Source organism: Colius striatus, chromosome 1, assembly GCF_028858725.1.
Source record: "Colius striatus isolate bColStr4 chromosome 1, bColStr4.1.hap1, whole genome shotgun sequence".
In the NCBI taxonomy this organism is placed as follows: Eukaryota; Metazoa; Chordata; class Aves; order Coliiformes; family Coliidae; genus Colius; species Colius striatus.
In genome coordinates this window covers 153,098,263-153,108,813 of record NC_084759.1, presented here as the reverse complement: position 1 = coordinate 153,108,813, position 10,551 = coordinate 153,098,263, and the positions used below count along the sequence as shown (strand labels likewise).

General features: G+C 54.5%; 1 protein-coding gene across 6 annotated transcripts; it reads left to right on the top strand.

The window, feature by feature from the left end:
• Positions 1-400: 400 nt before the first annotated feature.
• CBX6 (chromobox 6) lies at positions 401-10,273 on the top strand. Of its 6 annotated transcripts, none has more exons than XM_062012637.1 (5): positions 401-498; positions 676-719; positions 909-974; positions 1,187-1,253; positions 9,163-10,273. In XM_062012637.1, the coding sequence occupies exons 1-5, from the start codon at positions 430-432 to the stop codon at positions 10,072-10,074; spliced, it is 1,158 nt and encodes a 385-aa protein (XP_061868621.1). In that variant the 5' UTR covers positions 401-429; the 3' UTR covers positions 10,075-10,273. The 6 variants fall into 6 exon arrangements, with proteins under 6 accessions (XP_061868621.1, XP_061868605.1, XP_061868613.1 ...); XM_062012621.1 differs by having other exon boundaries at positions 9,109-10,273; XM_062012629.1 differs by having other exon boundaries at positions 1,154-1,253.
• The last annotated feature ends 278 nt before the right edge of the window (positions 10,274-10,551 follow it).

The following is a 10,551-nucleotide window of genomic DNA, read 5'->3' as shown; positions in this document are numbered from 1 at the left end:
GCCGCCATGCCGGTGGTCTGCCCGGGCGGCCTCGCCTCGCCGCTCCCCCGCCAGCCGCCCGCGGCTCGCGCACGCCGTTCGCCGGGCCAGTGGCCGCGGGTGACCCCCGCCCCTGCCGGGGGAGCGACGGCAGAGCCCCATCCTCACACCACCGGCCGCGCGGCTCCTTTAAGAGCGGGCGCCTGCGCGCGGCCCCTTTCCCTTAGCAACCACCCCCCACCCCCCCACCCAACCCCCGCCGGGGGAACGGAGCGGCGCGGGGGGGGAGGGTCACGCGCGGCCGCGGCGGGAGGGGGCGCGCGGGCGTGCGCGAGCCGGCGGAGGCACGAGGAGGGCGGGGCGGGGGCAGGGGGCGGGGCGGCGCGGGCGGGCGGGCGGGATTATTATGGGCTGTGGGCGCCGCCGCTGCCGCCGCCGCCGAGGAGCAAGATGGAGCTGTCTGCAGTGGGGGAGCGCGTCTTCGCCGCCGAGTCCATCATCAAGCGGCGCATCCGAAAGGTGAGGCGCCGGGCAGCGCCTGGATGAGGGGGAGGCCGCGGGATACCTTCCCCCTTCTTCCCCCGCCGCTCTCTCGCCGCCGGGCCCCGGCCGCGCTGCTCGCCGGCCGGCCGGCCGGGCCCCCGCCTCACACAACCCCCCCCACCCCCCTTCTCCTCTATCCCTCATGTGTTGCAGGGACGCATCGAGTACCTGGTGAAATGGAAAGGATGGGCCATCAAGTGAGTGCATCCCGGCCGAGGGGGGGCCGCTGCGCCCGCGCCGCCCTGCGGGGGCTGCCCCTGGGGCTGCGGGGATGGGCGGGACGGGACGGGGTGGGATGGGGGGTGCCTGTGTGTACGGCTGTGGGGGGGTCTGGGCGCTAACCCCCTGCGCTTGTCGTCTTCCCCCGCTGCCCGCCCCGCCGGCAGGTACAGCACCTGGGAACCCGAGGAGAACATCCTGGACTCGCGCCTCATCGCCGCCTTCGAGCAGAAGTGAGTGCTGGTCCCCTGGCCCGGGCTGGGGGGCTGCAGCAAGCAGCTTTGGCGTTGGGTGGGCGAGTGGGAAAAGACGTTCAGGCTCCCTGTTGGGTTTTTTTTTCTTTCTTTCTTTTTTTTTTTTTTTAAACAAAAACCTCAAACTTGTATGTTTCTGTTTCTCCCTTTGGGAAAAGTTTTAACTTCTTGACAAATTTGACTCCCTCAAGGGAACGAGAGCGTGAGCTGTATGGGCCCAAGAAGAGAGGACCTAAGCCCAAAACTTTTCTCCTGAAGGTAACTCTTATTTAAATAACTCAGGCCTATCCAAATGTCTCTCCGACATCACCGGTGCGTGCCCTTGGAAGGATTGGACTTTCGAGTGACTTGTGCTTGCCGCCTGGCTCTTGGGAATGTGGGGACAACCCAAAGGGGAAGGGGGGTGGGGGGCAGGGAGGCAGCAGCGTGTGAGGGGAGAGCATGTGTGCGTGCGGCGGGTGCCCCAGCAGGACGGTCGGTACACGCGGGTGTGCACCGTGAGGCTGCAATCTCTTTTTTTTCTTTCCAATATCCTCTCCTTTACGGCCTTCTGTTGCCGCAGTGGAGAGCTAGGCAGCCCCGCTCCCTCTTCCTTCAGCAGCATATTCCATCCAGCCTGTGCCCTGCAACTTAGCAACATGCTGAGCAATCGGGCAGCTGTGGCGGGAATCCTGCTGCCACTTGTGCTCTTCCGATTGCGTTTCAGGATGTAGATGCTCTACGGGAGCTTCATGAAGGGTTCACGTTTTGATCTGTAGACTGCAGGCTTGGGTGTTTTTTTGTGGAGGGGGAGGGGAGCATTTTGCCTCTGCATAGGACAGCAGCTGAAGTTTCCAGTTCCCCTCTGACAGACCCAGCGCCTCTGTAAGAAGGTGTTGTCGTAGCATCCGTGCTTTTGGTTTTAATTTTACTTTTTTAATTAAGAGGTCCACTCACTGCATGTGAGCTCTGTGGGTTTATTAGTTTACAGACCAAACTCCTTGCTTTGCTCCCCTCCTCTCCCCCTTCCTCTCTAGTCTTCTGACTACCTCAATCTCAGACTTCAAATGACTGTCGAAAGAATACACTTTTGTGCGATTAAGACAAATGAGTGAGTTCACAGCTTCCCTGGTTTTGATCTGGCGTAAAGCCCTGGAACAGCCAGGGTGAACCCTGTGGTAAAGGCATCGCTATCACCAAGTCATCCTATGGCTTTGAGCAAGTCATTTAGCCTTTGTACGTGTTTCTTCATCTGTGAAACAGGTTAATACTTCCCTTTGCCTGCCATGATAGGAGCTTTACTCAAGTCAGTGCAGCACCTTAACTGTATGAGTGCTGGGAAGAGCGGTGAGGGGTAGGGTGTCACCTCTCCTCTGCTTTAAGAGGACATAAGCACACGGAAGAAATGCAGGAACAGGCATATTTTGATGCCCCGAGTAAAACCCAGGGGACCGTGGTAATCCTCGGAAAATCCTGCTGATGGAACTGTCCTTCTCCCTCGCTGCCTGTTTTTCTGCTAACAGTTTTCTGTGTCTGCAGACTGAGAATTACAAACATAACTGATACGTACCACCTCTTAACGCTTTATTCAGGGAAACTAGACTAGTTGGTTTTTCTGGCAGTCATGCATTAAATGAAACCCTTGTGTTTAGGTTTCCAACAATGCAGAGGAACGCTTAAAGGGAAAACACCAGCTTAAAATAGTTCTCTGCTTGAATTAAAAAAAATAATACTGGTGTTTGTAACACCTGACATTGTTCAGAGTGGTGAAGTGTTTATGCTGCGCTTTCAGCCTTGTTGCATGTAATCGGTTTCTTTTCTTTCTGAATGTGATAGGGCAAAATCCACTGCTAATTTTTCACTCATTTAAAAAAAACCCCAAACCAAAACCAACCCACAAACTCAAACCCACTCGTTCCTCTTCTTCTCCCCTTGCCCTTTAAAACCCCCCTGAACTTGGAAGCTGAATTATTCAACAGCATCCTTTGAATCACATCCCTGCCACGTTTCTGTGGCACATCTTCCTTCTGCCGGCTTCTGGAACGCTGCTGGGAAACCCGTAGGTTTGTGGAGCTGGCTTGGTACTTGTGCAGAAGAGGGAATGGGTGGTGATAGGGAGCGAGAGGAGCTCTCCTGAAGGCTGGTGCCACGCTCTGGGAGAGGCTGGCAGGGCAGAGCACCGCAATACGGAGCAGGTGAAACTGTTATCCCTCTGGCTTGCTCTTTTCCTGTGACTTTGGATGCTACCCTAAAAATAACGCTCTCGGGCTAGGCAGCAAGAAGTAACTCGGGAAGCCTTCTTAGAACTTGTTTGAGCTCTGTTGAGGCAAACCACTAGCGATGCAGCTGTGGCTAGAAGCTTGACAGAGACCAGCGTGTGTCTCTTGGTGGGTTCTTCTGCAGATGTGGATCTGAGCTCTGCCAGCACTGGTCCCACTGCAGGAGGAGTGGGATCTGGTTCTGCCTCCTCTGTGGCTAATGATGTTTTTGGTATTTTCAGCTGCAGAATCGCTTTGATAGTGAAAAATTCCAGAAGCTGGGGAAGAAATTTGATTCTTACCTCCCAGAGGGAGTCTTTGGAGTCGGCAGTTAGAACAATATTCTTTTTGATCTGTTAACTGAACAGATTAGGCCTGGGTGCAATGATGTTTATGCAGGAATCTGACCTAGGACTGCTTTGGTAGACTGGTCTGCCCTTGTCTCAGTTGCTTGCTAGTGTTTTTCACGCCAATACACATTGGCAGTAAGGCAATGAGTGCCCCGATATGCCAGTCAGTCCCCTGACTTGCTTGGGCATTTTAGTTTGCAGCCAGGGTTAGATTTATCCAGGGATTGGTTCTCAAAAGCTGCAGATAGGCACCCAGGGGTATTTGCAGAAAGCATTCCAGCAGGTTAGTGGCCCACTCCTTTGGGAAAGCTTTGAAAAGCTGCATCTTTGGCCACCTGCTGCCTTTGTAAGCCAGACTCCTGTTGCTGAGAGCTGTCTAACAGTTGCCCTTTCGATCAGACTGCAAAGGGAAAGTACAGTCCGGGCTTTGTAATGCTACTATCAAGATGGCTGGTGTTGAAAGTGGCCCCTGCAAACTTCAACTGCAAAGTTTTGGGCAGGAAATGGGTCTTTATCCTCTGCATGCTAGGGGCAAACTTTCCCACAGCTAAGATCAAGCTTGGCAGGAGGCTGTAATTCTTGGGAGGCTGCTGGTATGCTGCAAGCTTTGTGCTGAGCGCATGGGAAGTGGAGTCCTTGGTCTGAAATGGGCCGGACTGGACGTAAAGCTCTTACCTCACTGCCTAGGTGTCTGGCCAAAGCTGTCCTTGAGGACAGCAGGTCAGGCTGGGAGCTGGTGTGAGGTTAGAAAGAGTCTCGGCTGATGCTGTAGCCATCTGCCTCTTCTCTCCTGCTCGCTTTGCTCCTTTTTATTTTGCTTTTCCCTCAGCACTCCACTATGTGGAATGCAAAACTGTCCAACTGATCTAGTGAAGTCTAGCAAGTGCTATTAAGAGCCAGAGCTCCGTCCGCAAGCTCGGTGGGTGGCTAGCAGAGACCTCCAGTCGAGGTGGCTGTAAATACTAAGGTGAAAAGACTGGAGAAGGTTAATGGGAAGGAGAAGAAGAGGCGGGTAAGGGAGACGGGGTGAAAAAGAGGCCGAGCAGCGTGGCGTTCTGTCACTTCGCCCTTCCCTGAAGTTGGAGTTGGGTTTCTTTTGATCTCCTCCCCGTCCGTAAATTATCCCCGAGCGGTTTGAAAACAGACCGTTCCCCTTTGTAGCATTTTGTTCCCCATCCAGTAGGGAAACTTTAGTTTATGGCAGTGTTGCTCGGGAGAGCTGTGCTATGAACTGGCTTACTGTTGCCTGGTCACTTGGAAGACTGCGGAAGAAAAGAGCACGATAAAAAGGCAGAATGGCAGCCAAAAAGGGGGAAAGAAGAGCTCTTGCGAATACTGTTTGGAGCAAGGACTGTGGGAATGCAGGTGGAGAATAAAAGACAAAGCAGAACCAGTAATTTATGAGAGGGTAGCTGTACTATAGCTCAGCAGCACTACTGGAAATGATTTGATTTTGAAATAATTAACTAGAAATCCATTGCCTTACAAGTTTGTGGGGGGGTTTTTTTGCCTTTTCTTTTTCCTTCTCTTTTTCTTTCCTTTCCAAATTGCAGAGCTTTTGATAAAAATCAGGTAAGAGAGGCTTTTCTAAGCACATGTTCGTGTACGTGCTTCTGTGCCTCAGTGCGTTAAGGGAATGAATGAACAAATAAGCTCGCCTGGGCCTCAAGGGACATTTATTCAGAAATAGTAGGGAACAGGGGAGATATACTGGTTCCCAGGGGCGATGAGGAGAGAGCTGTACAAAGCTAAATAAAGGTGATACAAATCCCAAAAGGGAAGAAGGGGGAAGGGAAGCAACCGGCTTGCTCTCGTGACGGAGCACTGCAGCAAGCTTCCAGGAGCTGCATCCTGATGTAGGCTGAGCTGTAAGCAGAATTGCTTCGTTGACATGCTGAGTACCTCTTGAGCACTGAGCAGATCCTGCAGGGGAAAACAGCAGAACCCAGAGAGGTGGTTTCCATTGGGAAAAACTTCTGAGCTAAGTAGCAAACTGTGGTGACACGGCTGAAGGGATTAAAGGGGTTTGTTTTTCAAAGACCTTAGACTCACACGGCTTGTCAGTGTGATCAAGTAATGGATCCATAGCAGGGGGGAAAAGTGCTTCTCCAGCAGATAAAACTGAATGCTGAGTCTTCTCCAAACCAGAGGCAGCGAATTAACTTAAAGTTGGAAGTAGGAGAAAGAGAGTCTGGAAAATGTGCTGTCCTCTGCAGTGAAGAGACTTTAGTTTGTATAGTTCATGCCTGAATAAACCTGATCCTCTGGTAGGAATACTGAGCTTTGCAAGTGAGAGGGCTCAGGGGGCTGGTCTTAGATAGAGCATCTGATACCATTTTTTCTTGAAACCTTACCTGGAAAAACAAGCCCAAGGTAAGCTGAATATTTGCATGTTGCTCTTTGCAACTTGCATTGGCAGCTGGTCGCTGGGGAGATAGTGCAGCACGAGGAGGGGACTGTTGGGTCCCTGCTTACCCTCTCTCTGAGTAATGTGGCCAAAGAGATCGATGCTGCATGTAGCCTACCTGGAGACTGCTGCAACTGTAATTTAATAAATGCAGAGCGCTGAAACAGGTGAGTTAGAAACAGCTTCAGCCTTGAGGAAGTGCCCCAGGAGTAACTGGAAACACAGACATGTAGCGAGTAAAGGAGACCTAGTGGTTCTGGCACGCTGGAGAAGCCCTAGCCATGGGACAGACCTCGTGCTAGCCACTGTGCACGTGCAAAACAGACAAGCCTCTCTGTCAAAACAGGGCAGGAACTGTTGTTCAATGTGCACAGGCTGAGAAAGTAAGATCAGCAGGGCTATGGAAGCGGCTGGGCAGTGACCATCCCAGCATTCTTGGTTTTCATTCAGTGTGGTTGATGGTAGGCTTTGCTGAGGAGTTTTGGGGTGTATAAGGCAACTGTGGCTGTTTGTGAGTGCTTCCCCCAGACTCAGGAGGGAGGCATGAGTGGGGAAGGCAGCGCAGTGGGCAGGCAGCAGTTAGACTCCGCACCCAGCAGAGGGGGGGCAGAACTCCTCGCCCCAAGGCACCATTACAGGGTAGGGAATTAATCTAGAAGATGTGTGGTGTTGGCAGCCAGAGAGGCCCCGAAGGGTGCTGATGTCTTAACCTGCTGAAGCTGTGGATCAAGGGTTTTTACTGGTGCCTCTGCTTTTACCCTCTGCCTGTCTTCCCTGTGCTGCATTTTGGAATGGGACGTTGCACTTTGCTCTCAGCTGAGTGGTGGTAGGTTGGCAAGAAGCCCAAAGCACAAGAGCAGCAATGCTGGAAGGGCTGGCTGTGGTGGAGACGGGAAGAGAAACGAGGAATCAAGTTTTTAGTCCAGGCCATGTTGGTGTGTAATGTCAGGAAGCAAACTGTAGCTTTCCCTGGGGTCTGTCATCTGCTTCAGAGGGGCCTGTGAGGAGAGGGAGCGAGCGCAGCCCTAGAGGTGCATCTCTCTGTGCCTGGGACCTCCTGACAGGGTCTGTGGGGGTCTCTAAGTTGTGGATCACTGGGATGGGATGGGCAGAGTCAATATATGGTGCAGTCATCTGGTGCTGCTGCTGTGCTCCAGCCTGCAGGATGCCTGGGACGGGAACTGTGTATAGCTGTTAATTTTATGAGCAGTTTGAGGCTGTAGTGGAGTAACACACAAGACTGAGCAAACTGAAACTAGCTGGACACTGGGATGCTCCCTGTTACAGCAGGAGGATGCGTTGGAGTTTGTCTGTGCTGGGGATTCTTCCCTCTGACTAGATCAAACAGCCCTGTACAGCCCAGGGTGAACATGGAGAGTGTCTGTGCCTGCCTTGGCAGTCGTGCTACTCGTCCCTGTTTCTTTGTCTAATGCAAAGTCGAGAGTCCCCGTTTCAAATGAGCCTTCGGTATGCGATTTCACATACAGCTGGGGAAGGGGGCCTCATCTTCACAGTCATTTTTAAAGCCAGGATACGAGTAGTGCTGAAGGGCATGATCATCCAGCATTAGCCAGGGAGGAGCAAAATGTCTTCACGTCTCTCTACTCTGCTCATTCAGAATCTTCTGCTGTTCCTGTGGGGATCTCGGTGGGAGAAGAGTGGCACCGTGGATGACAGCAAAGCTCTGGGGGATTCAGTGCTTAGGGCTTTGGAGCTTATTGTACAAGAGCTAGCCTGGGCCCCTCGCTCAGATCTGTTAGATCCCTGCCTTTTTCTCTTTATTTTTTTTCCCTCCCCTAGGCGTTTCTCTGGTAGGAGGCAGAGCCTGCAGGGTGACAAAGGAGATGGTGTTGGAGTGCTTAAGCTTTTAGCTGGCAAGAAGCCATCCCGATCTTGGCATGTGCTTAGGGGGCAATGGGATGGAAAAGTTTAGGAGGAAAAGCAGCCGTCTTCTAGCACTGCAGTTCTTGTCGTGTCCACCAGGTGGAGGAAGCCGATCGCTAGATGCGCAATCAGAGCTGTGGCTCGCCTGTCCCCCCACTGGGCCTGGGCGGCTTCTGCCTGTGACCGCTACTGGAAGGGCAATAAGGAGGGGAATTAGTCTGTACAAGAAGTGAGCTGCAGGTGGGAGGCTGAGCTCTACAGACAACAAGGTGTGATGTAAGAATATGGTCTAGGTTTCCATGCCCACAGGGTCTTCAGGTCACACTGCTTCAACTTACCAACAAAACCGTTGTTCCTGCTGCCAGAATATGTTCCTGCCTGGCGCGTGAACCAGAGCAGGTTTTGGCACTATCTCCAAGCACTAGAAGAGCTTAAAAGTCTTGTTCCCCTACACTGACTCACAGGGAGGGCTGGCACTGATCAGTTGAATCCGTGCTGTTCCTGCTGTGTTTCATTAGTAGATTTCAAACAAGTGTGGTGTTCAAAAGGACAAGGGAAGCTCTTTGGAGATGCAGTTAAACTTGAATTCCAGCTGGCCTCCCTTGTCTTTGGCTTGAAACACTGGACTTTGCTCCCACAGCAGAGTTAAGGATAAACAACTTGCTTGTGGTCTATAGTTAAAATTAAGCTTCTGATCTCTGCATTTCGTGTGTTTAACTAAGACACCTGCATCAGATCCCGCTCACGTATCTCCATCTGTGTTCCTCAGGACCCCATCCTACCGTGCTTTCCAAAGCAAACGAGCCTGGTTGTGAGAGAAGAGCGAACTGGACGCATTGCTTTTCCTGTCCCTCCTCGTCTCATGCTCGTTTTGTACAGGACCCCAATGCAGTCTGCTGCCTTGGGACTAGTATATAATTTTGGGTGCTAACTCGGTGCTAACAGCCCCTATTTATTGCCTAGGAGGATGCTTGGTTGTTTGGCTGACAGGTTACTCCTGGGGAAACCACGTTGTCAAGGGGTAACTGGCTGCCCGAAAAGTAATGTTGTGCCGTGGGGCCTGTGCCGTGGCTGTCAGCAGTCCCGTCACGAGAGGGGTGCGTGTGTCTGCTTGTGGTTAGCGTGGGTGCAATCGCGAGCGCTCGTCCCGAGGCGAGCGATGCACCGCTGGAGATCTGCCAGCGCCCGGGCTGCCTCTCTGACCCTGTTTGTTTTCTCTCTCCCCACCACCGCAGGCTCGGGCCCAGGCGGAGGCCCTCCACATTGGGGATGTACACTTTTCTGTCAAGCCTGGTTCTAGCACCTCCTCTCCCAAGCTCCACTCCAGCGCGGCGGTGCACCGGCTCAAGAAAGACATCCGGCGATGCCACCGCATGTCCCGGCGCCCGCTGCCGCGCCCGGACCCCCAGAGCGGCGGGAGCGTGGCCGGCGGGGCCGGCATCCGTCCCCCCATCTCGCCCTTCTCCGAGACCGTCCGCATCATCAACCGCAAGGTGAAGCCCCGCGAGCCCAAGCGCAGCCGCATCATCCTCAACCTCAAAGTCATTGACAAAGGCGGGAAGACGGCCAACGGGGCCGGGGGCCTGGCCCGGCCCAAGATCCCCTCCCGAAACCGCGTCATCGGCAAGAGCAAAAAGTTCAGCGAGAGCGTCCTCCGCACCCAGATCCGCCACATGAAGTTCGGCACCTTTTCGCTCTACAACAAGCCGTCCCCCGCACCCGCCCCCTCCCTGGAGGGCAAAGGGGAGGCCGAAGGCTCCCAGGCAGCCTCCTGCGGGCTCAGGATGGGCTCCACTCCCTACGATGCCCCCAGCTCCAGCTCGTCTGGCTGCCCGTCGCCCGCCCCTCACTCCTCCTCCGACCCGGATGATTCCCCTCCGAAGCTGCTCCCCGAGACCCTCAGCCCGGCCATCCCCGACTGGCGCGAGTCCGAGGTCCTCGACCTCTCCATCCCGCCAGAGTCGGCCGCCACCAGCAAGCGCTCCCCGCCAGGAGGGTGCAGCGGGGAGCAGACCCCCTCCTTGTCCCTCTCCTCTTCCGACCCAGAGCAGGAGGCCGGCGACTGGCGTCCCGAGATGTCCCCTTGCTCTAACGTGGTGGTCACGGATGTCACCAGCAACCTCCTCACCGTCACCATCAAGGAGTTCTGCAACGCGGAGGATTTTGAGAAGGTGGCGGCGGGCGGCGGAGGCAGCAAGTGAGCAGCCAGGTGTGTGTCCCCCACCCCAGCCCTGCTCCAGGGCTGTGGTGGGGGGAGCTCTACCTGCGAGAAGTCCTGGTGCGAATGGCTGTCCTTAGTTCTCTCCTCCTCCTCCCCTTGGCTGTCCCTCTGCCCTCACTGCCACCCTTCCTCCTCCTCTCCTCTGCCCACTCCCTCTTGCCTGGAGGCTGGAGCGTGTTGGTGTGGAGGGGGGAGCGGGCGGCTGGGAGGGTCGCGGTGGGGCCGGGGAGTGGTTGTTTGTCCTTGAATAATGTGGTGTCGTCCAACGGGCAGTGGAGCCTTTGGGGATGAGGGATGGGTGAGCGTGTGTCTGTGTGCCTGTGGGGGTGATGGGGAAGGTGCTCTTCCTCCGCCTCCCTTCTCCTTTGACAAAAGCTGGAGAGGAGCTCTAGACCCTTGAGAGGAAAAGTATAAGAGAATTGGAGCCCTCGCCCATGCTCCCCCCTCAAACCCTCTC